Here is a 27,505-nt window from a genome sequence, read left to right on the forward strand (position 1 = left end):
GACCCCAGTAGTGGTCCCACCCCAATGCAGTGCCCCCAGTAGTATCCCCCCCAGTAGTAGTCCAAAGTAGTGGAACCCGCCCCCCCCAAAAGCAGTGCCCCCAGTAGTAGTCCCCTCCTTAGCCTCCCTCCCCGATAAATACACACTGAAATGAAACAGTAAATAAAGTAAAAATTCTTACCTGAATCCACGCTGCCGTCTGCTCGTCAGTCCTCTCGGGCTGGCGCGCTCTGCATTATGGGAGAGATGTCATGACGTCTATCCCATTAACAACTGCAGGAGCTGGAAGGGAGCCGGCTCTTGCAGTGGTGCTGTGGCTGCAGCAGTCAATGAGAGTCTGTCTGACTCTCATTGGCTGCTGATTCACACACACATCGCTGCTGCTCGGCTGTGAGGTGTGTGCAGTAGCAGCAGCAGCCAATGAGAGTCGTTTGACTCTCATTGGCTGCTGGTTAACACACACATCGCCGCCAGCGTTGGCGGCGATGTGTGTGTTAGCACAGCCTGAGCCCGTCCGCCTGCCACCCTCCTCCTGGCGCTATTGGGCAAGCGCTCAGGGGGAGGGAAGGGGCTCAGCTGTGCCGCACAGGACCGGCGCTGGGAAGCCTAGCGCCGGTCCTGTGTTAATGTGTAGTGCTGACCGCACTCACTGCGGTCGGCACTACACTGGCTAACTAGGGCGGGCTGGTACCGTGGCCGGCGGTGGGCCCCCCCGCCCTGCCCTAGTTACGCCACTGGATGGCTGACACAGATGCACGCACGGATCAGGGAGATCTATGATGCATGCATCTGTGTGTAAAAAAAGATCCTTCTGTGCTTCAAAAAATTCAAACCTGTGTAAAAATTTTAAAAATTACTATAAATTGTCCCCCCCCCCAAAAGCACAACCAGCCCCGGGCTTTGAAGACCCAGTACTGGTTGTGTCCCGAAATACAGGGGACAAAGGCCCTCATTCAGAGCCACTCGCTAGCGGCAGTACGCTCGTTCCGAGCGAGGTTCGCACATCTGCGCATGCGTACGGATCGTTCTACGCATGCGCGAACCAGTCAGTGCGGCCGAAATTCATGTGCTCGCAATATAGCGAATGCCTGCTATTTTGAGTGACAGAATGAGGCGTATGTGGGTGGTAACAGGGGAAGGTGCTTGAAAACGGGGAGTGGAGATCAGAACGCAGGCGTGCTTAAAGGTCAAAACGGGCGTTTTATGGGTGTGCATAATTAATACAGCAGCGTCATTGACCACGTCACTGGGTTATTTTATAGCCAGAACTGCTCGCAAGATTGTGGTAGCAAAAACCAACCACAAGAATAGCGAGCAGTTCATACGCTGGTCGATGTACTCGATTAATCTAATAAATAGCGGACATGACGTATGGTGCGAGCGGCCAGGGGGCGTTTTTAACAAATAAACGAGTGTATGTTTTGCTCGCTCGTTCAGACTTAGAGGTGTGAACAGACTGCAATTTGCGAACGGATCATTTGAATAGCCACCCCTTGTTTTTGAACGAACGACCGCAAATAGCGAACGGCTCTGAATCAGGCCCAAAATGCGTAGGGGCCTCCTGTATTTTCCATAACAAGCACCAAACTTTTTTCTAGCGGGGGGTGGGGGGGATGGTAATGCCACAGCCAGGGGAACCCTTTCACCAGGTCCCCTGGCCAAAGCATTACCCCTGACCGCTAGTCAGTCCAGGCCGGGGATCCCTGGGCAGGTGGGGACCACCCCATTAAATGGGTCCCCCTCTCCAGTACACCCCAGGCCTAGGCTGATAGGTGTGTGCTCTGTTGTTTTTTTATATTTCTTTTGCAGTGGAACTACAGGTACCAGCAGTTCCATAATGCCCTGCATGCTGGTACTTGTGGTTCTCCAAGTACCAGCATACGGGGGAAGCTTGCTGGGACCAGTAGTTCCACTGCAAAAAATTATATTTTTAACTCTTTCAATCGCACCACACTTTTTTAACCCTGCACCCACCGCTCCATGGGGTGCTCTGGAGAGGGGGACCCCTTTAATGGTGGGGTCCCCAACTACCCAGGGATCCCTGGCCTGGGCTGACTAGTGGTCAGGGGTAATGCTTTGTTGGGGGACCCGGTGAAAGGGTTCCCCTGGCTGTGGCATTACCCCTCCCGCTAAAAAAAGTTTGGTGCTGGTTTTGAAAAATACAGGGGGCCCCTACGCTTTTTGTCCTCTGTATTTCCATACCCAGGACCGGATCAGAGCCCAGTGCTGGTTGCGCTAAATACAGAGGACCCCTACGTCATTTATCCCCTGTATTTTGGCAACCATGGCTGGTTCTGAATAGCCTGATGCTGGTTGTGCTTGATACAGGGGACCTCGTACGTCGTTTGTCCCCTGTATTTAGCACAACCAGTACTGGGTCTCAACGTCTCTTGATAAGTATAAGCTTTCTGTCATAGATGTTCCACAAACTATAGCCTTTGCTTTGTTTATCCTAGCATGATGTACTCAATGGATTTAGGATCAAGTTGTCTTCTGTCTTGGGTATGTGAGCATATGTTCCACTTCCAAATACACGTATTGGACCTTCATTGGTCCACACACATCAATATGCAGCACAATTACAATAGCACCTGTGCTCTGAATACAGACTTGGGAAAGGCGCGACGTGTTAGCTCGCCCTACACGCAGCTTTCGCACACTGGTCTTATAGGATTGCTCACTGACATCCCAGTCACCATGTCATTTCGAAGCTTCTGTATATTGTCGTTACTTGATATCTGGTATGATGTAAATCAATGTAGGGCTCTGTATGGCTCTTATGGCTGGGAGTCTCAGAGGCCATGTCCAGTCTCCTGGAACACTGAGGAGGAAGAAGGCACCAGCAGGGCCGGCATGCTGTAGTGCGTGTCGCAGGTCAGGCCTCCTGCTGAGCCGCGGCAGGTCCTAGGGACATACCGACACTACTGCTATATGGATATAAGGCAGCAGGAGAAATACATTGTGACTCATCTTGATACCTAGTGTATCTTGGATACTTAATATACAATAGTGACCTAATTACAGACAAAAAGCATTACATTCCAGAATTACAAGTACCTTTATAGATGTGAAACAGGTGGCAAATATCTCACTTAGGAGGTTCCACAAACTGGGGGCCTTATAGGAGAAAGTTCGTCTTTGCCTGCTGCGTGCGATCCCGTAATCTAAACTTTACATACGAAATACACTATTACTGGATCGCTAAAAACATCAGGTGCGAGAATGGATTTGGCTAGGTGATAGGATCAGCCCATGAGGTCTATTTATGAAGCCTACAACCCTGCTGGGGCAATGGCCGTTTCTGCATAGTTTAGGTAATTATAGGTATTAGGGCTATGTAAGCAATGATTATGCAGGAGATATCAGACATTTCCCGTTCTTGGCAAACTAAAGGTGGGTACACATGGTACAATGTAGTTAACGATCCAATCTCGTTAACGATCTCCCTTGAACTCTCCCCGGCTGCTCCAGTGCATGACGTGCAGCGGCACGATGTACACCAGATCTATCGATTTGCATGTTCATTAGATCGTGTGCGATAGGAGACAGATGTATACACGGATCAGGGAATTCTGTGATACATGCATCTGTGTGTAAATAAAAAAAAAAAATCAGGTAATCATGGTAACAGAAAGTCGCAGCACATAAAGTCACTGCTTGGTGTAAGAATATTCCTGATGACAATATGGAGGAGACTTAGGACCTCATTCAGAGTCGGTCGAAGCGGCCGCACGGTCGTACGCCACCGATGTTCGCTATACTGAGCATGCGTAAAGTCCGCAATGCGTGTGCGCAAACTAGCCGCTACGATCAGAAATTTCTCTCTCCTTGAACACAGCCAGGTCGGTAGTTTGAGTGACAGAATGAGGCGTTTGTGGGTGGTAACAGGGGAAGGTGCTTGAAAACGGGGGAGTGGAGATCCGAACGCAGGCGTGCCTAATTATGCGAACGGCGTTTTATGGGAGTGCATACGGTTTATGGGAGTGCATAATTAACAAAGTAGCGTCATGGCACACGTGACATGGGAGGTTTTTACACTGACATGATCGTAGAGCTTAAGAGAGGGTATGGTCAACCTTAAGCTCTATGACCAGTTCCGATGGTTCCCGATGGTCTCGATTAATCCTTAAATGCCCGGAGATGACGTGTAATGCGTACGAGAAGGGGGCGTATTTTTTTGTATTCCGGCCGCTTCCTCCCCTTGGTCGGCCAGCTACCGATCCGAACTTAGGGACGCAACTTGCGAGGGAATCATTTGCATATCCGGCCCCTTTTCCCGTACGACCGTGCGGCCGCTTCGACCGACTCTGAATGAGGTCCTTAATGTAGCATAGCAATATTCAGTTTGTTACACACTGCAAAATAAGTGACATCATAATCTGACACCATTCCAGCAGTTAGAGATGCATTCATGTGCCCAGCCTGCATTTCACTAAAGAGCACTGGTCCACCCAGCTCATACCAGCAGATAGTGCTACATTTTGTATCCTTCACAGAAGACTCCATGTTGACGCAAAGGTACCAGCGCTCAGGGCTGCCAATGTAGTCTCTGACTGCCAGTTCTTGTGCCAAACATAGGGGTGTGACCATATGGACCAATAGGAAGCTTCTGTCACTTTGTCCAGTTTTTATTATGGATCAAAGCCCTTTCCACAATAAGAGAGACTCGGGCCCCATCTGCCCCAAGAGAGGCTGAGCCCCATCCGTCCCGAGAGAGGTTCGGGCCCCGGTACTTTGATGCAGCACCACACCTGTCTTGGTTCCTCTGTCAACGCTCCATGCAACTACAGACATAACTGTGCAAAGATAGGCGCATTACGTCACAAAACAGCAAATAACTGTGAGGTCATATTTTGGTGGTGGTTGAAAATGACTTTTGCTTTCCACACATCATTAGAAATTAGACTGGACATATTTACCCTTAGTTCCAGAAGGCTTCCCAGGGAGAAATTCTTATCTCTCATTATGATGCGGCCGATGGTGAAGTGTATAATGTCCCAATGCCTGGCTTGGAGACAGGGATTCCTTAAAGCCACCACGATGGGCAAACTTTGTTTAAAATCCATTATGGATTGTTTCAGACCTGTCACGACAACATTTGCTGGCAATCCTGAAATGAGACACAGCCAATGGCTGTCATTGTGGCAGACGGCTTTAATTATGATTAACATTTGTAAGAACAATGACCAAGCATTACCTTTCTCGAGCATAAATAATGTATGGCTGAACCGGTTGACGTCTCTCTGTATCACATCGACATTGAGGCTCTCAAACGTGGCCAGTCGCCATTCTGTGGACAATTGGGCCCATTCTTCCTTGGCTTCCCAAAGGAGCTTCCTCAAACTCAAATCGCACTCAACCTCGGAGAGCTCTGCGTTGACCATTTGGGCGCTGATGGCGGCTCCTGGGCTCTTCTGTGACAGAAGCAGGTCTACTAACTTGGCCTTCATCTGTGTGATTGAGCTCCCGAAACGTTCCTGGTAGCTGGAGTAACACCGGGCCCTGTTGGCAATGACCTCAAACTCTTCCAAGAGGCTGGAAATGATCTCTTTGGCTTCAAGTGGAAATGTGTCACCTTCTAGAAGTATTGGGTTCCTCACCTAAATATAAAAACACATGGCCATGATATATCAGAACCGTACTGACAGTGGAAAATGTCTCAGTGCCATACACTCTCTCCACATGGAAGAATCAGTAATCAGCAACCTAATAACTCAACTTCAATATACTTTGAATATAACGGCATCTATATTCATAACTATCGAAACCTTAATAAACGTCACACAACCACTAAACCCTACTCACAAATTACCTTACATAAAAAATCATGTGGAAGATTCCGTACAATGCAAGAGATAATTTTGTATTGTATTTGCTATGAAGCTGAGTGCGAGCTACTGTATTGTACTCGGTCAACAAGCTGGGCTTTCCCTGGCATGGTGGTATCCCATGCAACTGCGCCATTCTGCTCCCTCGCCCCCTGTTTTAGCGGAAATCCGTTTTGCACATGTACGGAACGGAATTCCTCCTGCTGCACTGCTTCTGCCGGCAGCGATGTAGTGGTCTCCGTCTGCCATCATCAATGTGATTCTGTGCCGCAGAATGCTGTGTAAACAGCTCTCTAGAACCATGGTCCAGTCACAGCAGTGCAAAGACCGGCTGCAGCAGGGGGACAGATGATCAGCCACCCGACACAAGCTCTGCTACGCTCTGCCGTGAGGGCAAGGGTTAATGCCATGGGGGGATGTACTGGCATCGAGGGGGGGGGGGGGGGAAGTGTGCTGGGGTATGCCTCAATGAGGTGTCGGGGGATGGGGATGTACAGTTCTTCAGCAGAGACCTATGGACACTGGTAGGTGTTGGGTTATGCCACTAGGGATCTATTAACACCAGGGGTTGGGGGCTAATTGGCACTTGGGATCTATTGCCAGTGGGTAGAGTGTGAATGTTCCAATTGAGATACATTGACAATTAAAACATTTTTAAATATAAGTTCACAACTTATTTAAATTAAAAAAAGACACCTTAATTTTTGATGATCTTTTTGAAAAAAAAAAAAATTAAGAGCAAATAAAATGATCCTAAATAGAGAGAACACGTGCTTTAATGCAGTCATATTCTCTAGCTGAGCCATTTGAGCTGGAAAAAATGAAAAAAAATGAAATAATAAATTAGTGGTAGAAAGTTGGGGGCTCATCCTGACAGCGAGGCGTGGAGCTGCAGGTTAGTCGCCTTGCCTACCTTGTTAACCCCAATTTGCAAAACTAGCGATAACTTTCCTGGTAAGTTTTGCAATTCGGCAGCATAAACTTGCTTAAGGTGACTGATTTATCCTACTTACATTTCGGAGCTATAATCTACTTAAGAGGCAGCTTTTTGCCTTTTGAAAAAAAGATAGAAAAAAAAAAAAAACTCACATGCAAAAATGTGCACCGAACTGAGAGTCAGATATAGAAGAGTAACAGTAAGTTAGAAACCTACTTTGATCTTGAACTCCATTAGCTCAAAGTGCAGGTCTGAAATATACTTGTCCAAATCCCCGCTGAAATGAATAATGTCCTCGTTCTTTTTAGCGTCGCAGAAGAGAACGGCTGATTTCAGCTGCTGGAAGCTGGGAATTAGGCTTTGATAGAGAGCGGTGTCTTCTGAAGGAATACTTAGGTTAAAGTCTTTGGCGACTGCGTAGAGCTGGATGACTGTGTTGTATCGCGTCTCCATGGATGGAAGCTCGGAGGAGACTTGTCCGAGAAACGTCAGGTGCTCCACAAACTCCTCCACCAGCTTTAGCTCCCCGTTTAGTCTTTGCAAGTAACTATGGATGACCTGGAATAGCACAGAAATATATTTACAACATGGACGTGGTTCATAAAAACACGAGTCGGCTTGGAATGGAAGAACAAGTCTAACATGCGGGTTTATCATGTGCGTGTGTGCGTGCATGTGAGCTTTTCATTTATTTTTCCATATGCCGCTATGTAAACACAAATAGGAGATATGCTATAAGATAAACCTAATTATGTACACTGCAACATAAACTCACTAACGTGTATTATCGTGTTACCATATAACAACCTTCTTAAATACAATGTAACTTAACTTCTAAGAATAAAGACACAGACAACAGTGTTGGCGTTTAAATATTTTGTCAAATTTATTTTTGACAAGTCATTAAATTTTAGACTATAAGTTAATACTAATAATGTTGACGGCACAAAAAGAACGCAGAGGACAATAACAACCAAACAGCTCAAACACACACACACACAAGCCAAGCATTGGTGATCAACTCTCCTTTACCTTCAACCACCAGTCCAGGTGGTATAGCCATTTCCCGTCCAGGACAATTGGCTGTCGCCTTACTCTAATGAGAGCGCACCCACTAAGCCTAAATATTAACATAAAGTAACTCCAAGTGTCGTTCTTTTCCGCAACCACCAAACTAACCATTATACATTCAACAAACGAAAAACAAAAAGAGGGAGGGAGGGTGGGAAAAACTGGAACAAAGAGGCAGATTTACATACATCCCTCCATTATATACTCTTAGACCACTCCCCATGTAACATTCATTAGCTGCATAAGACCAGCTAAACTTAAAGGGGCAATATTCAACACGTTATTAAACTGGCAACACTCAAAACACTTGTGGTTTAATGTGCCTCATGTTTACATGTCATCCTTCGGGCTTACTTCATGCTACAGGCGATAGAGAAAGGTGCACCCTTATTCCAATGCCACCCCTGTGACGTTTCGTAGGGATTCCTGAATTTGCATTGTCGAGGGCCACGATAAGGCAATTCACAGTGAATCCTGTCATCGTGACCCATGCCGCACCCACTTCACGGGTCAGCCGGCAGGATGCAGGAGAGTTGCCCACTTTCCCGGGACACTCTACCCCAAATTTCTGAGTATCCTAGAAGTTTTAGAAAAGTGGGCAAGTATGGCACAGAGTGAAGTCAGACAGTTTATTGACAGGCTACGGTACATTCTCACAAATATTGGTTAAGCTCACAAAATGGCTGCCTCCATTGTGTGAATGTGTCAGGTGTTCTTCAAATAATCAGTTCCATTTTATTACATTAGTGAATGTGCAGAGAGAGAGAGAGTTGTATTGTGAGACACACAGATAAAACCCAGAGCTCTCCTGGTGAATCTCAGACACACGGTAGCAGTGGCCATGTTCTGCGACAGCACAAGTAAGGTCAAGACATGAATGTCAAGGAAAATGGCCGCCACAGGTAGTCCTTAGCATCAGCAGCTCAAACCAGCTAAACCTCTCGCAGCGTAACAGAAATATTTTTATACAAAATGTTAATGATTGTTTTCAAGGAATATTGTGAATTCTTCAAGGCAAGATTTGATTATGGATGTTTTATTCATAACCAGTGAATTGAGTGCCCTGCAACATATGTTAATACACTCGGCTGATGTATTCTGCTCCGCCACAAATCGGTTGAATTAACCCCGCTGTTCGGCTCTTTTATTTCATTAAGTATGAATCATGCAAAGTCTCCTCACGCTACATTAACCACTTGTGAAATTTCCAGTGGCAGACATTTCAGCAAATTCAATTGTTCTCAAGCGATTAATCAGTATTTTCTTTTCTTTTATTAGTCCCAGAATACTTTTTCAGAATTATCACCTGTAATAATGTTGAATGGGGTTTAAATGACATAATGCTTCAGCGCCATTTATAGAATTCTATGTATTATTTACAGAAAGATGGTTTTGCGATGTATTAATAAATGTGGCGTTTTTGTGAACGGTGACCACATTACTTTGGGGAGTGAACAGAGGGCCTGATTCAGACCCGCTCGCGAGCGCTGAGCGCTCGCAAGCGGGTCGATGTTGTCCAAATGCGCATGCGCACGACAGAGGCGCCTCCGTCGTGCGCATGCGCGAGACCCGAATAACGACAGGGAAGCCGTCGTTATGGGTCTCGCACCAAAGGGGGCGTGCTGTCGATGGTGAGTGACAGCACGCCCCCTTTGGTGGGCGTGCTGGGGGCGTGGCTGCCCAGACGGAGGCGTTCCCATGGGAACGCCTACCATCTGGGTCCGGCCCCACTGACATCACTAGTGATGTCAGTGGGAATGATTTTGGCTCTGATAGAGCCAAAAGCACTCCAGGGCTTGCAGTCAACGAGACCCTACCGCAAGGGTCTCGTCGCAAGCCCGATGGTCGCGATGGTCTTGACCATCGCGACCATCATCATGGATGCTCGCTATAGCTGTGGGTGGTAACCCACAGCTATGCGAGCGTCCAAGAGGCCGCTTCGCATAAAAAAAAAAACGCCCTGATTCAGAGCGAGCGCTCTTGTCAGAGCGTCCGGCTCTGAATCAGGCCCAGAATGTTCACACTTAAAGGAAAAAACAGAAGGTTTCAATGTTTCGGGCTAAGGAATAGTGCCAAATTAGAGGTGAGCGGTTCAGATTCCGATAGAACCGAATTTCGGGGGAACCCAGGTAAACAGAGTCATCCGGATCTGAAAGCGAGGCAACATTTAATCCAGAGATCTTGGATTGTGATTGTTTGTGATTGCATATAAAGTAAACTGCTCACCCCTGGTCTCAGCTGCCATTTCCCGCTAGAAAGTGTGCGAGGAGGTTGCTGATAAGTGTAATCGTAATTCTGTGCTTCAGAAGTGAATCACATAGAGTGTCCGCAGAGGCTGAAGGTAAGCGCCAGACATAAGACGTTTATGCAAATATATGTTGTATTTATTTATTTATTTTTAAGATGGTCATATTTGAGAATCACCTTAGAAATGTAACATATATCTTTTATGTTTGTTCAGTTTTGATTTTCTTTTTGCATAACTTTGCTGAGTGTGAAGGCAATCAATGGGGTGAATCCAACTGCGGGCGGGATTTAAAAAAAAACAAAAAACCGCGGCACAGGGTTTTTCCCGTAGCCGCAGGGTTTTGCATTCAATAAGGTGACTGAAAATGGGATGCAGTCCTTTCTATAGCGATCACTGCGTCTTTTTTCTCGCACCTCCAGAGAAAGTTAGATTTTCTCTAAAATCGTTAATTTTTTGAAAAATCAGCGGGACTTGCTCTGGGACCCCGATGGCACAACCAACACCCCCCCCCCTCCCACGAGGAGTAATTAAGCAATTGAAAGTTTCCAATTAGCCTAATTAGTCTTTAATTACTCACCTTCCCAAGCGGTGTCTTCTGCATCCAGTGTCGGGAGCCAGGTCAACTGCAGCATGGTGAGTATGTGAGTGTTTGTAAGTGTGTATAAGTGAGTGCATGAGTGTGTGCATATGTGAGTGACCCCCCCAGTGTGAGTGTATTCCCCCCTGTAGTTGGTTCTTGGAGAACTACATTTCCCAGCAGCCCTTGCACCTCCCTGCAGCCCCGGAGCCTTCCAGCGGCCCCTGGAGCCACGGAGACCCCCGTCAGGTATCAGTTTTTTTTTTTTTTATGTGCCGCAGGGTTTTCAGAGCTTTTTTTTATTGGATACCGCAGGTATTGGGAGCGCGCATACCTGCGTAATCCAAAATTGGGCGCAAGGTTTTTTACCTCGCTAAACCTCGCCCTCAATTGAATATGCTCTATATATGGAGTAGGTAACAAGGCCCAAGGACAGTTCCCTCTTGCATTATGGGTTTCGGCCAGCTTGCTGGTGTATCTTGTTTTCTTATTTATTTATTTTTTTTAAATAATCACTCTGCCGCTGTTATCCCTCAACTTCTTACACATGTAGCTTGTAACTATACCACATTATGCCAATTGCCATATCAAACATTTCACTTCTGGCCTTTGCCAGGCCAGCTTGTCAGTGTATCATGTGTTTTAAAATGAGCATTCTGCCGCTGCTATCCCCCTGCCTCTCAAATCTAATCAAAATGAAAGCTTGGGTGTATCATTACTCTCTACTTTTATAAAATTACCTGGCTTCTACTACTGCCAGGCCTCTCCATGTTGCTCATGCTTTATAACATGGGGTGTCAGATCTCTGATAGGAAACAGTAAAAAATCCTCTCAGCGCCCCTGCCCCTAGTAATTATAACAATTGCAGACAATACCAAATATAACAATGAGCCCAAGGATGAGGGGGGTGCTTTAAAAAAGCATTAATCTCCCTTATTGTGGATTCTGCAGGAATGGGGGTACACTCAAATTAAAGCAAAAGTCACCTATTAAGCAGGGGTACCCCATGGTGTTATGTATATTGTCTCAGATGATACATCAGCCCTATACATGTGCAGTCAGAAGGTGGCTCAGCCCCCTCTTGGAATTTGTGTCGCTTCAAGTGGACATTCTAAGTTTTTGATCTCCCGTCCAAACGTACTTTTTGGAGTTTCTCTTTCTGAAGAGTTTAATGATATAATACTAACAGTTATAAACTTATGTATCTGTAATTCCCAGAAGGATTAATGTTGCATTAAAACCAGGTGGCACAAAATCTCTTACGTTGATAAGAAAATACTCACACATTATTATATGTTTTTGTGATTTTGTGTGCCTCATATAGAAGGAAACGGGAGTTCGCTACCGGTATAAAGTGTTTAACTTTACTTACTTCCAAAAGCTGGAGATTCTTAGCATAGGCGACAGCGGGAAGAGAAGTGCGGATAATATATACGACGGATTGGAGATGCTGAAGGCAACTTGTCTGAAACTCCAGACTTCTCACTTTAACCAACTCCACCCTCCGCTCGATGTTCATCTGCCGACATTCCATGATGAAACCTTTAAACATGTCCAGGATACTTCTGTACTCCTCCGGTGTCAGCTCCGCCTGGGTGGCGGTTATCTTTACCTTCACGCTCTCAGCAGTTTCCACCATTGTGCAGAACTTCTTAAAGTGGCTGCTGTAGGCTTCAACTTTCTCCATGGAAAGTTTAACAATAGCAAATATTTTCTTAACCTGAAAATGAAAAAAGTGAAAAGACTGTAAGCGCTCGGTCAGTATTGGCCCAGAGTATATACGGCAAACTCTGAAATCAAGCTGCCGGCTGGCACAGACCTGAGTTGAGCGGTAGTGAATCAGGAGGCGGAAGGACAGTATGAAGCAGTATGAGAGGTAGCTGAAGGTGGGTTATGTCACAGGGTGGTCAATGTAGTAACAAGCCCTTTATCTCAGCGCAAAGAAACATCTTGCCGCTTGCCGTAGGGATACAGGATGTGTTTGTTCTGTAATGTACCGCAATAACGCTCACCGAAGAGGTGTTGCACAATATCAACCCACCGGCGACCTAGTCTTCCTGTATCGCAAGAACTTAGCGATTTCAGGACTGTGTAAATGCGATTCTAAAAGACCGCATATGCGCATACTTTGATATGTCCGGTTGCTGTGGCTGCACGGTGAGTGGGCATAACGCCAGCCTCAAATGGTATCATAGGTAACTTGACAAGCAGCGAAAAGCTTTTAGTGTGATTTAGAGGAAATCTCTCCGATTTCTCTATGAATGCCTTTTTTAATACACATGAAAGAAGCAGCAATAACCAATTTTGAAATGCATAAAATAGGGGTCATCACAGTTTGATAAATTGACCCCATTACACTTAGGAGAGGGAGTTCTGGAAGGAGGATAAGGCAGCAGGAGGTGTAGGTGTGCATGGGATTACATACCTGACTCTGGTAATCTGAGTCCATGCCAAGAAGCAGCTCACAGTTTGGCCAAGTCTTCTGACCGCTCCGTCGGTCCCAGTTCGTCTCTCTGTGAGGTAACGTTCCCTCATCACTTCCAGGCTGATGGCAGAATATGGAGAAACTGGGCTCCTGGCTAAGAGGAGATATTCTGCCTATTGTACAACAACATACATATTAATTAATATTGAACATGGTAATTTAATACGTTTTAGACATTTTTCTCCATCAATTCTTTGAGGGCCAGAGATTTTTCTGACCTATAGAGGTCAAAAGTTTCTGTTGAATTTCACTTCTGTGGAATAAGTCATCACATGGTCGACTCGGCAGCCATTTTGTGTCTGAACCTGTATTCCCGAGGAGTCTCTATTTATCTCATTAGGAAGCAAAGACAAAAAGGTACAGGCCACAAAATGTAAAATTAAAAGATGAAATTTCCATATTTATTAATGTGTTTTTCTGACTGACACTCAATAAGAGTATTTTGTTAATGCACAATTATACTTATTCTTAAACAAAATCCTATCTTGTAGTCACTGTAGTGTGTTCTTCTGTATTGCACAGTGACGATCTGTAAAGTTCATACCGGGACTACTACTCATGGAAGTAACATTAAAAGTGCAGGTAATACAGAATATGCACAAGAGTCCAGGCATAAACCATTTCTAGATAAACGTATCAAGAAAGCTGATACAGCCCTAAGTACCACCTTCTGTAGTAGATGTGCATACTGTATGTTATACTGCATCAGAAAGGTGGGTAGAGCTACAGAGAGTGCACAAATGAGCAAATCTGTGCTTTAACTTCAATTTGTAAACTATATCACACTAAGATGATTACGGGCCAGCAGGTCTATAAGGCTGATTCAGAGGTGAACGCTGAAGCGCCCGCAGATGTGTCTGTTGGCAGTCGCACGTCTGTGACTTTAGGCAAATGCCGCTAAAAAGTCTTTCCCTGGCATACATACATGTGTCTGAATGTGCAAGGACTGAGATGCCCACTTTCACCGTCCGTACATGCAGTAATACCGATTGGTGCGTCTTTAGACCTACGTCAGATGCAGTTTCTCCATCCATGTATGGCCTCATACAGTATGTGAGCGGTTGAGCATCTGCGTACACAACTGCTTTCACAGACAACCCCGTAATGCTCCCATAACATGCCTGTAAACCGGACCCTGTAACGCTCCCATAACATGCCTATAAGCCGGACCCCGTGACGCTCCCATAACATGCCTGTAAGCCAGACCCCGTAATGCTCCCATAACATGCCTGTAAGCCGGACACCGTGATGCTCCCATAACATGCCTGTAAGCCGGACCCCGTGACGCTCCCATAACATGCCTATAAGCCGGACCCCGTGATGCTCCCATAACATGCCTGTAAGCCAGACCCCGTATTGCTCCCATAACATGCCTGTAAGCCGGACACCGTGATGCTCCCATAACATGCCTGTAAGCCGGACCCCGTGACGCTCCCATAACATGCCTATAAGCCGGACCCCATGACGCTCCCATAACATGCCTGTAAGCCGGATGTCTCATAATAAGGCTACAGAAAATAATTCTGCTTGAACAGTGGAACAGAAAGAAGCCTGAGCTGCATAATATTACAGTATCTGGAAGCAAGGCCTATGCACATGTTCCAAAAGAAAAAGCTTACCAAATCTTAAGTTGGTTAACTCTGATAGGCTACAGCAAGTACCACAAAAAATACAGCATTGTCCACCAAGACACCAATCAGATAACAGAAGCATGGTAATTAAAGATGACTCTGGGCCTAATTCACTACGGTTCGCAATTCTGCTTATACGCACGTTGCACCGCAGTTGCTAATATCATGTGTGCATTCACATTGCGAACGCAGCCTGACATAAGGACGCTCACTTCCCCAAACTCACATCCATATACTAGGGGAACATAGCGAAACCATCGGTAACATCGAGAAACATGGGACCCATAGGCACACTTGCACAAGCCCTGACCTTACTCAGAGATTGCTATCAGTGCTATGGCTGCTTGTAGCCACACAGTGGCTAATTTATGCACGCCACTGCAATGGCGTTGAAAGGCACTGGCACGCCTCGGTTCACCTGACCCCCCCCCCCCGTCACCACCCACAAACGGCACTTCCTGTCCATCACTCTGCTCTGGTTCTGCGTAGCCTCAGCAACCGCAATTCTGTTTGCAATTCCTAGTTCGCGCATCTGCACTGCGATGCAAGGGCATGCGCAGAGCGCAACGACCAACTGCGTGCGTCTTTGCAACTGCGATCCGTGATGAATCAGGACCTCTGTTACTTACATTTCTCGTTATATAACAATGTATTGGGGTGAAGTAAGACCGACAGCCTAAAGTCTCAAAGTAAGGGTACAGACAAATCATTGGACAGGCGAACAGAAAGACACAGAGCTGTAGAATTGAACGCTTGCGGGACTGAAAGGGGTCAGAGGAATCTAATCCATATGAAGGATAGGGTTTCCATCTAAAATAGGTCCCCACAGGCTAATTCTGAAAACTTTCGGTTCTCAGTGTTTGCTGAATACTAGGCGGAATCTTCAAGCCTCTAATAATGAATGGGCGTTCATCAGTGATCATGAATAGACCACATAGGGAGTAGGGTTACTTTTATGGCCAGGAAATGCTTGTGTTGTTCAAGCTAAGGATAAGTGTCAAAAGAGGTTATCGCTATCGTTGTTCGGTCCCAGTATGGAGAGATAGGTGGGCCTGATTCTGAGCCGCAGGAAATCCGCACGCGGTGCCACGCAGAAATGTCCCTTTGGCGCATGTGTTATACAGAGAGTACACACAAAGGTGCTCTTGTATTCGGGTTAAACATTACCAAAAATGTGGCAGAACTGTAATGTGCCTTCCTGGGCGGTGACTGGGAGCGCACGCAATAATGGTCCGTTCAGTGGGCCTATCAGTGCAAGCGTCTAAGGGCCTGATTCAGAGCCGCTCGTAAGCGGCCGCTCGTTCGCTCTGAGCAATGTTTGCCCAACTGCGCATGCGTACGGATCGTTATACGCATGCGCGAACCAGTCAGTGCGGTCGAAATTCATGTGCTCGCAAAATAGCGAATGCCTGATAATTTGAGTGACAGAATGAGGCATATGTGGGTGGTAACAGGGGAAGGTGCTTGAAAACGGGGAGTGGAGATCAGAACGCAGGCGTGCTTAAAGGTCAAAACTGGCGTTTTATGGGTGTGCATAATTAAAACAGCAGCGTCATTGACCACGTCACTGGGTTATTTTATAGCCAGAACTGCTCGCAAGATTGTGATAGGAAAAACCAACCCCAAGAATAGCGAGCAGTTCATACGCTGGTCGATGTACTCGATTAATCTAATGAATAGCGGACATGACGTAGGATGCGAGCGGCCAGGGGGCGTAGTTTCCCAAAAAACGACCGCAAGTTTTGTTCGCTCGTTCAGACGTAGAGGCATGAACAGACCGCAAAGAACGATAGGGTTCATTTGAATAGCCAATCCTATTTTCTGGACGAGCGAGCGCTAATTGCGGCCCTAAATTCCTAGACACACAGCCAAAGGCGTAGGAGGCAGGGGCAGCCCCAGGTCTACTACTGGTAGAAATTTTGGAGCCCCCACCCCCAATCCAACTATGTGCCCAATTTATTACCGCTCGCAACTGCGATTACGCATGCAATCGGCAAAGGCTCCAGTGCGATCGGATTGCGACCGCAGTGTCTACGCAGGCCCATCGCAGAGTTACTGACAAGAAGTGAGCGTTTGGGGGAGGTGAAGGGGAGGCAGTCAGCGAAACTTAGCTGTGCCAGTGCGTTTGAAAGCTGTTATAGGGGTGTGAATACATTAGCCACTGCGATGCCATACGCAGCTTGAGCTTTACTGCGTGCGATGAGGTTAGCAATACCTGAGTAAGGTCAGACGTTATGCATGACGCAGAGTATTATGGATGTATTTAAGGTAAAGTGGGCGTCCTTATGTTGGACTGCGTATGGCATTGCGATAGCATTCATTAGAATATTTTCGCAGTGGGACTGCATGCGTAATTGCAGCTGCGATCGCAATAGCGATCCGTAATGAATCAGACCCTATATCCATAATTAATAATTTTATTATTCTAAAAAAAAAATCCTAGTTTTTAATTAAATAAATTATTCCACAGAAGAGAAACGAAGAAATATCAAGTCAAGCCGCCACAGGGAAAAAAAACACACATACATTGCCCCCGACAGGAAAAAAAACAACACACACATTGGCCCCCACAGAGGAAAAACACACACACACATTGCCCCCGACAGGAAAAAAAAAACACACACATTGGCCCCCACAGAGGAATAACCCACACACACATTGGCCCCCACAGGGTGAAAATAGACACACACACATTGGCCCCCACAGGGTGAAAAAAAACACACACATTGGCCCCCACAGAGGAAAAACACACACACACACATTGCCCCCGACAAGAAAAAAAAACATACATTGGCCCCCACAGAGGAAAAACACACACACACATTGCCTCCGACAGGAAAAAAAAAACATAAATTGGCCGCCACAGGGAAAAAAACACACATACATTGCTCCCGACAGGAAAAAAAACCACACACACATTGGCCCCATCAAGGTGAAAAAAAACACACACACATTGGCCCCCGCAGAGGAAAAACACACACATACATTGCCCCCGACAGGAAAAAAAAACATACATTGGCCGCCACAGGGAAAAAAACACACATACATTGCTCCCGACAGGAAAAAAAAAACCACACACACATTGGCCCCCACAGGATGAAAAACACACATACACATTGGCCTCCACAGGATGAAAAAAACACACACACATTGGCCCCCACAGGATGAAAAACACACACACACATTGGAGTCACAGGAAAAACAAATAAAAAACATTGATTTAACATTAGCCCTCACAGAAAAACAAAAAACACATTTATTCAATGATTGCCCCCAGAGGAGAAACAATAAATCAATTTTCATTGCCCAAGACCCCCTTCCCTCTCCTCCACCAGCCCTCTACAGAAGACTGAGTGACCTAACCTGCTGGGCTAATTACAGGAGACCAACTTCCAGACCAGTAAGTGCCTCCAGCCGCTCCAGAAAGTCCGGACCAGTTAGTGCCTCCCCCAGAGAGTCCAAACAGACCAATGAGTGCCTCCCTCCAGAGAGTCCAGACCAATGAATGCCTCCCTACAGAGAGTCCAGACCAGACCAATGGATTGAAACTTGGTCCCACTCCCTCCCTCATCCGGACCCTCAGCACCTCATCACCGTCCTGAGCCCTCAGGGGGGGGGGGGAGGAGAGGGGGGGGTTCCCCCGTGTGGCCGCTCAGCTGGAACGGGCCTCGAGCCAGCCCTGATAGGAGGGCATGGTCATATAGACTGCACGTGCCATAGGACTGGAGTAGGTTTCCGAGGTATTATTACCCTGTAATACAGTTGTGTTCTCCGCTTGTTAAATGGAAATCACTTGGTACTAGCTACAAATAACGCTCCGGGGTGAATGTGGAAGTGACACTGATCAGACAGATTTATATTCCCTGTCGTCTCTCTGTTCTTCCTCATAGTACATTACACAGTGCGCAGAGTGTAGACAGTGATTAACTTCTGCAGCAAATTCAGCTAAAGAAGAAGTACCTGGATGTGACCTCGGACTGTAGCTTTAGTCGCGCCAAACAGCACCTCTCAGCGCGCCAGGTCCCAAGCGTCTCTTTTACTCAAAATGTTCCTCTTATTCACACAACTAAAACAACTGCAAGCAACAAAACTACTTTACTAGATAGATCAATGTGCGACATTAGTACATCTGTGTGCGTATTAGTCTGAGTCTGTATATGAAAGGCTACGATGAAGCGTCCACGGCTTTTCTCACACCATGTCCCGTTCTGCTTCATCTGCGACTTTGTACGTTTTTAAAACGAATTCCTATGCGGTTAAAGTCCCAGCCCGGCGTATGTAGTGCACTGTGCGTTGTGGTGCTGTGCCAATTACATGCAAAATTGAATAGACAAAGATGCAACACAGCACCTCTCGGAGCACCTCAGCCGCGCCGGGCATCTTATATCGTATGGCGTATTGAGACTAGGGGGTAAATTTACTAAAGTCAGAGCATCCATTCAGTGCCGGGAGAGGGCTGGGGGAAGCCCAGCTAGTGACGGAGTGCTGGGCTTACCCCCAGCCTGACGTTATATGGAGGCGTGCCATGCGGGCACGCCTCCAAATAACATCACTTAGGGGGCGTGGCCTATGGTAACTAGGCCACGCTTACATTTTCGGTATTGGGCAATATTAACTGAGCCGGCACAGGGTGCTCGACCCCTGGAGCCGGCCCTGTATATATAGATATATAAATATATATATATGGATAGATACAATATATATATTGTACAGTATATATAACATACATGTATATGATACACATTACACGCAGACACTTACTATGCAGGAGCTGCAGGTTATAGATGAGGGCAGGACTGTCTGCCATTAGGCCCACCCCCATGCAGCAAAATGCGAAAAGACTCCTCCGATATGGCGGGAAAGAAACTCTCTGGGACAGCGGTTATCATCACTACAGCTGTCTCTGAGAGTTACATTTAGTAAATAGCAGGGATAATCATGTTGGGAGGTATAGTGTTGCATTAAACAAATGCTTTATTCCAAGATTCAAGCATTTTGCTTCTGATGACATATCTGTGGATGGTATTACCAGAACAGGGAGTACCACCTTGACAGTTAAAAATGAGGGCTGCCACTCATAGGCCAGTGCTATGAGCATGCCCCCCAGGGTAAACTTTTCCAGCCAGCCCCTGCCTAATGCCAGAATCTACTGCGCATGCGCGGGTCTCTGGGAAAATGGCGCCTGCGTCTTATTCCCGGGGACATTTTTTATGTGCATGCGCAATCACCGGGAAAATAGCCACCGCCATTTTTCCTGTGATATTTGCTCCTCTGCAGCACACACTGGAGACTGCGGAAAGGTAAATATAGCAAAATATGGGTGCAGTGTGGGCCTCCCTGGACCCAGGTGCCCATGTGCATCGCACACCCTACACCCATTATACATACGCCCCTGTTGGCACACCGTTATCATACTTTAGCTGCTTCTACACATGTCAAAAGTTGTGACAAAAACAACGCAACTTGTGATTACATCCAGCTCTGCACAAGGCGTGGGTCACACGGAGACCAGGAGTACTCGGCAGGTAGGGGCGTGGGTCACACGGAGACCAGGAGTACTCGGCAGGTAGGGGCGTGGGTCACACGGAGACCAGGAGTACTCGGCAGGTAGGGGCGTGGGTCACACGGAGACCAGGAGTATTCGGCAGGTAGGGGCGTGGGTCGCCGGAGACCAGGAGTACTCGGCAGGTAGGGGCGTGGGTCACACGGAGACCAGGAGTACTCGGCAGGTAGGGGCGTGGGTCGCCGGAGACCAGGAGTACTCGGCAGGTAGAGGCGTGGGTCGCACGGAGACCAGGAGTACTCGGCAGGTAGAGGCGTGGGTCGCACGGAGACCAGGAGTACTCGGCAGGTAGAGGCGTGGGTCGCACGGAGACCAGGAGTACTAGGCAGGTAGAGGCGTGGGTCGCACGGAGACCAGGAGTACTCGGCAGGTAGAGGCGTGGGTCGCATGGAGACCAGGAGTACTCGGCAGGTAGAGGCGTGGGGCGCACGGAGACCAGGAGTACTCGCAGGTAGTACTCGGCAGGTAGAGGCGTGGGTCGCACGGAGACCAGGAGTACTCGGCAGGTAGAGGCGTGGGCCGCACGGAGACCAGGAGTACTCGGCAGGTAGGGGCGTGGGTCGCACGGAGACCAGGAGTACTCGGCAGGTAGGGGCGTGGGTCGCACGGAGACCAGGAGTACTCGGCAGGTAGGGGCGTGGGTCACACGGAGACCAGGAGTACTCAGCAGGTAGGGGCGTGGGTCGCCGGAGACCAGGAGTACTCGGCAGGTAGAGGCGTGGGTCGTCTGGAAACCAGGAGTACTCTCAGGTAGAGGCGTGGGTCGCACGGAGACCAGGAGTACTCGGCAGGTAGAGGCCTGGGTCGCACGGAGACCAGGAGTACTCGGCAGGTAGAGGCGTGGGTCGCACGGAGACCAGGAGTACTCGGCAGGTAGAGGCGTGGGTCGCACGGAGACCAGGAGTACTCGGCAGGTAGAGGCGTGGGTCGCACGGAGACCAGGAGTACTCGGCAGGTAGGGGCGTGGGTCGCACGGAGACCAGGAGTACTCGGCAGGTAGGGGCGTGGGTCGCACGGAGACCAGGAGTACTCGGCAGGTAGAGGCGTGGGTCGCCCGGAGACCAGGAGTACTCGGCAGGTAGGGGCGTTGGTCGCACGGAGACCAGGAGTACTTGGCAGGTAGAGGAGTGGCTCGCACGGAGACCAGGAGTACTTGGCAGGTAGAGGCGTGGGTCGCACGGAGACCAGGAGTACTCGGCAGGTAGAGGAACTATGTGGTGGTATTGAAGCCAGTGTGTGATGTGAGAACTTTGGGCCTGATTCAAAGGTGAATACAGAAGCGCCTACATCAGCGTCTATTGGCGGTCGCCCATCTGCATATATCGCTACAAAGCCCTTCCCTGGTATAGATCTGCGCGGCTGAATGTGCAAAAGCTGAAATTCCCACTTGCAGTGTCCATACACAAAGTAACACTGGGCCTGATTCAGTAAGGATCGCAGTTGCTTACACGCACACAATCGGACGATTAATTCGCACTGCGCATGCATCATGCAGAATAGCGATCTGTAGTGAATAAGGCCCACTGATCTGTGCGTGTTTAGACGCCACCATTGGTCGCAAAATCGTAACTTGCACCAGCACTCTGCAGCTGCAGTTTCCCTGTCCTAGTATGGCCTATGTGAGCCGTCGCAGCCACTTTCACAAACACGCCCACGCACTCCATTAACACGCCCATAAGACGGACCATCGCCATGCGTGCGCTAAGCCACCTCCCTGTCACTGCCTGGGAATGCCCACTACATTTTCTATACACGTCTCCCTGCATGCATCTGGAATTACTCCTGCGACTCTGCACGGACACAATTGGATACGCATGCGCGGCGCAATTTAGGCATATGCACAGTAGAAACTCCACCACATTGGCCGCGCGTCTCCCACTGTATCAGGCCCTTCGTCTCTAGTCCTAGAAGTCTGATACTTGAAAGAGGTTTTCATCTTACCTCACAGTGGAGTCCCTAGGAGGATGCAGAGCACATTTTCTGTGAAATGAACGTGTCTGAGTGGCGAGTCTCATGGGCGTGTCATGGGAGTGTCGTGGGCGTGTCATGGGAGTGTCGTGGGTGTGTCATGTGAGTGTTGTGGGCGTGTCATGGGAGTGTTGTGGGAGTGTCATGGGAATGTTGTGGGCGTGTCATGGGAGTGTCGTGGGTGTGTCATGGGAGTGTTGTGTGCGTGTCATGGGAGAGTTGTGGGCGTGTCATGGGAATGTTGTGGGCGTGTCATGGGAATGTTGTGGGCGTGTCATGGGAGAGTTGTGGGCGTGTCATGGGAGAGTTGTGGGCGTGTCATGGGAATGTTGTGGGCGTGTCATGGGAATGTTGTGTGCGTGTCATGGGAGAGTTGTGGGCGTGTCATGGGAGAGTTGTGGGCGTGTCATGAGAGTGTCATGGGAATGTTGTGGGCGTGTCATGGGAATGTCGTGGGCGTGTCATGGGAGTGTCGTGGGTGTGTCATGGGAGTGTTGTGTGCGTGTCATGGGAGAGTTGTGGGCGTGTCATGGGAGAGTTGTGGGCGTGTCATGGGAATGTTGTGGGCGTGTCATGGGAATGTTGTGGGCGTGTCATGGGAGTGTCGTGGGTGTGTCATGGGAGTGTTGTGTGCGTGTCATGGGGGAGTTGTGGGCGTGTCATGGGAGTGTTGTGGGCGTGTCATGGGAGTGTTGTGGGAGTGTCATGGGAATGTTGTGAGCGTGTCATGGGAATGTTGTGGGCGTGTCATGGGAGTGTCAAGGGAAAGTAATGGGCCTGTCAACCGACTTCCTTGCACCTAGTATGGGGCTGGTGTAAGTCCCGATAATGATGACGGTGGCTGCGGCTTTGGACATAAGAACAGTGGGCAGAACAGGCTCCCACATGCAGTCAGGGGTGCAGAGATGGGCCTGGGGGGTACTAGTTACCCATGCCTGGGCTTGTTGGGGAGGGGTCCAGCGGGGGGCCAGCTGCTGAGAGGGACAGGCAATGCACATTTTACACAGTGTTTTTTTCCAGAGGGGTCATGACCCGTGGATTCGGCCACGTCCCCTCGGTACCCACAGTACAGTATACACAGTCAGATTCCTGCATTAGCATAAACTTGTAAGCAGGCTAGTGCGGCTGTACGGATGTACGGAAGAGCTTCCACAAATGCGCCAGATGACCTTTTTGTTTTGATGTTTTTTTTTTATTACAAACGTCTAAACCAGTGGTTCCCAAACTGTTTTGAATCATGGCGCCCTAGAGCAGGGGTGGGGAACCTTTTTTCTGCTGAAGGCCATTTTTATATATATAATATTATTTGCAGGCCCGGGTCAGGCCACGCCCCTCCATGTGACATCACACTGGGGCAGGGCCACAATCACCGGTGATTACAGCAATGCCTGTAGCATCCCGAGGATGCTCCGGGGAGCTGTAAGGGCAGCGGTGTGACAGTATGAAGTGTCCTAAGAATGCTCCAGGCGGCACTGCTGCATAGATTGTGGCCACAGGGTGACATTATAGGCACCCTGAGCCAGATGAGGCCAGCAGAAAAAAGCTCAGAGGGCCAGACCAAATGACTCCGCGGGCCTTATACGGCCCCCCGGGCCTGAGGTTCCCTATCCCTGCCCTAGAGTATCCGAATTGTTTTCACGACACCCTTATTGAGAAATTCGGAAAATAATTTAGTATGTATTAAAGTGTAGTAAATTGTGCTGACCTGTCGTCCTTGGGGTCAGTGTAATCAGTGGGTTAAATAGTTAATTTCTACATGGGCATATAAGTTACAAACACATATACCCCTTGCTAGGCCTCTTGAGGTTTGAAATGAGATTGTCTTAATACAGTTGCTGTTTTTCCATAGAATGGTCAAATGACCTTTTGGGGTCAAAGAAGACATAAATATTGAGGCCTAGCTCGTACCTACCATTTCTACTACTAGAAGTATAATGAGCCATTCATAGCCTACATGTTCTTATCAGTAGCAGCTACATTCCAATGAGGTGACCACTGTAAAGCTGTGTAGAGATGCTAAGCATTATGGGTAATTAGCAGTGATGTCCAGACTCTACACAAAGGAGCTTTGAAAGAGTTCATCTCCATACAGACTAGGATACGTCATTACTGTATCTCTTTGAGTATATCTTAGTGCTTACGGAGCATGTGCAAGAGAGATAAGTTTGGTCAATGCTAATTTGGACCAAGGAGTGCTTGATACCTAGCACTGTATGTAATTAATATGGGCTTAATATCCAGAAAGCCAACACCCCAGACTAGGGTATATAAATCAGAGGTACACAAAGTTTCTTGGCTCGTGGCAGACCTGAGACTGCAGTAGGGTGCTGCCAATGTATATAGACTGAATCAGGCGTTGAAGAAACGAGGGCTCCCTGGTACCATACCCCATGAAGAAGATGAGATGAAGTACATCTTATGTTGCTGATGATGAATTACCGGTGTCATCTGAATACATAGACAAAAGTTCAGCTTACAGTATACTTTGTATGTTGTTTGTTTATTGTTTGTTTGTTACTTGTAAATAAAGTGTGTTCATTTGTACTCACTCATATTGGTCATTTCGATCAGAACGAAACCCACCGTTATGCAGTCAGTTATGTGGTGGTGACAGGTTTGAGCTTCTGTTTGTCCACATATTTACATTACATTGACCATACAAAAATTTGATTTGGTGCTGCACCACCAACCTGAGGCACCCCTGCAAGTGTCCTGAGGCACCCCAGGGTGCCGCGGCGCACAGTTTGGGAACCACTGGTCTAAACTATGACATTTATCCAGTAGCGGCTCCAGAGGTGAGGCTGCAGCACAGTCTAAAATTCAAATAGGCAAACCACACCAACTGCCAGTGAGTCCCAGCCAGTGATGTTTGGCAGCGTTTGGGGTGGCAGTTGGTGTTACTCCCCTATTTGAATTTTTGGACTGTGCTGCAGCCTCACCTCTGGAGCCGCGGTTATCTCAACATTATCATTTGGTGAAGGCGACATACCTATTGTCTGCTCAAATCCATCCACGATGCCTCTTATGTGAATATCAAACTCTTTTACAGAAGGGAATATGCAGAAGTTCTTTGAAATAGTTGATGACCTACAATAAAGACATCATTTAACTCTATAATAGAGATAGGATCACTGGCCCTATGGGACTACAACTCCTAGCATACCCTGTCTGATTGTGGGGCTGCAGTAGCAGCTACGAGCTGCGCACACTATATCTCACCTGTGCTCTCATGCATTATATTATAATGAGTAATCAGGGGACCTCCGTAATTCTTACCTCCCAGTAAGCTGCTCATTTTCATCCTCATCTTCCTCCTCCCATTCTCCAGAATCTAGGATGTGGAAACAGATCATTATAGTCAATGTACCTGTATATCAAGCAGGCAGCACTATAAATCCAGCTCCCACACACAGGGCTCAGCAGTGACACAGAGAACAAGGGGCCTGATTCAGACCCACTCGCGAGCGGCTGTCCGCTCGCAAGTGGGTCGATGTTCTGGACTGAGCATGCGCACGACGGAGGGAGCTCCGTCGTGCGCATGCGCCAGACGCGACGAGCGAAGGCAAGTCCTTCGCTCGTTGTGTCCGATCAAAGGGGGCGTGCTGTCAATGTTGATTGACAGCACGCACCCTTTGGTAGGCGTGCCGGGGGCGAGCCTCCCTGACGGGGGCGTTCCCACGGGAACGCCTCCCGTCAAAAGCCGGCCCACTGACATCACTAGTGATGTCAGTGGGAGTGATTTTGGCTCTGATAGAGCCCAAATCATTCCGGAGCTTGCGGTTGAAAACCTCAACCGCAGGCTCCGGCTCGCAATTTCGATGGTCGCGATGGTCTCGACCATCGCAGCCATCAAAATGCACGCTCGTATAGCCTGTGGGTGGTGACCCACAGCTATACGAGCGTCCAGAAGGACGCTCCATTTTCATGGAGGCCGGCCCTCATTCAGAGCGTGCGCTCTGCTCAGAGCGTACGGCTCTGAATGAGGGCCAATGTGTTAGAGCGAGCTCTGTGCGAGTTCCCCAGTAAATACGGGTGACAGAACAGCGTAAGCATCTCTGCTCGTACAGATAAACTACTAACATAAATACTTGATTTGTGGGGGAGATTTATCCAATCATGGACAGAGATACAGTGGAGATAGATAAAGGGGCCTATTTATCATTAAATACTTGAAGACAGGGATATAGCCAGAACTTTGTGGGCCCAATAGCAACATTGTGAAGGGGCTCCTGTCTCAATGCTCCGCAGCAATACCCTAATTATTTTGTGGACATTAGTAGTGTCCTAGTTTATTTTATGAACCATAGTAGTGCCCTATTTCACATTATGTCACATTGTAGGGCTGCCAGTCAGTGGCGTAACTTCCGGAGACAAGGGAGTAATTTGCCGCCGGGCGTCAGCCCTGAAGGGGGCACCTGGCTCCATTGTCCCCGGGAGCTGCATGGAGAAGGAGCGCCGCTGATCGGTGCTCCACCTCCATTGGCGTAACTACGGAGGGTGCAAGGGGACCCCTGCACCCTCCATTTGCCGGGCGCCCGCTGAGTGTGTTACAAGCGGTGCACTATGGGAGTGATGTAATAACGTCACTCCCATAGTGCCTAGGAGCGGACGCCGGGGATGAACGGCAGCAGCACTGGAGCGGGGATAAAGGTATCACTACTGGGGGCAACTACAGGGTCCTCACTACTGGGGGTAACTACAGAGGCCTCACTACTGGGGGCAACTACAGGGTGCTAACTACTGGGGGCAACTACAGGGGCCTCACTACTGGGGGCAACTACAGGGGCCTCACTACTGGGGGCAACTACAGGGGTCTCACTACTGGGGGCAACTACAGGGGCCTCACTACTGGGGGCAACTACAGGGGCCTCACTACTGGGGGCAACTACAGGGGCCTCACTACTGGGGGCAACTACAGGGGCTCACTACAGGGGTCTCACTACTGGGGGCAACTACAGGGGCCTCACTACTGGGGGCAACTACAGGGGCCTCACTACTGGGGGCAACTACAGGGGTCTCACTACTGGGGGCAACTACAGGGGCCTCACTACTGGGGGCAACTATGGGGGCAACTACAGGGGCCTCACTACTGGGGCAACTACCAGGGGCTCACTACTGGAGGTACTGCATAGGGGGACCATTACTGGGGAGCACTACATAGGCGGGCACTGCCTAGGGGGACCACTACTGGGGGCAT

General features: G+C 48.4%; 1 protein-coding gene across 1 annotated transcript in view; it reads right to left on the reverse strand.

Annotated features, from left to right (window-relative positions):
- DNAH14 (dynein axonemal heavy chain 14) overlaps positions 1 to 27,505 on the reverse strand; it is a 1,015,490-nt gene that overhangs the window by 824,575 nt on the left and 163,410 nt on the right. Inside the window, exons 14-20 of the mRNA XM_088449338.1 lie at positions 25,585 to 25,639; positions 25,298 to 25,395; positions 13,087 to 13,259; positions 12,034 to 12,381; positions 6,982 to 7,323; positions 5,198 to 5,600; positions 4,920 to 5,110 (exon numbers count right to left, since the gene is read on the reverse strand). Of these exons, the coding sequence (XP_088305464.1) occupies positions 4,920 to 5,110; positions 5,198 to 5,600; positions 6,982 to 7,323; positions 12,034 to 12,381; positions 13,087 to 13,259; positions 25,298 to 25,395; positions 25,585 to 25,639 (1,610 nt within the window). The remainder of the gene's footprint in view (positions 1 to 4,919; positions 5,111 to 5,197; positions 5,601 to 6,981; positions 7,324 to 12,033; positions 12,382 to 13,086; positions 13,260 to 25,297; positions 25,396 to 25,584; positions 25,640 to 27,505) is intronic.

The sequence above is a fragment of the Taudactylus pleione genome, unplaced genomic scaffold (genome assembly GCF_031769625.1).
Source record: "Taudactylus pleione unplaced genomic scaffold, aTauple2 ptg000483l, whole genome shotgun sequence".
Lineage (NCBI taxonomy): Eukaryota > Metazoa > Chordata > Amphibia > Anura > Myobatrachidae > Taudactylus > Taudactylus pleione.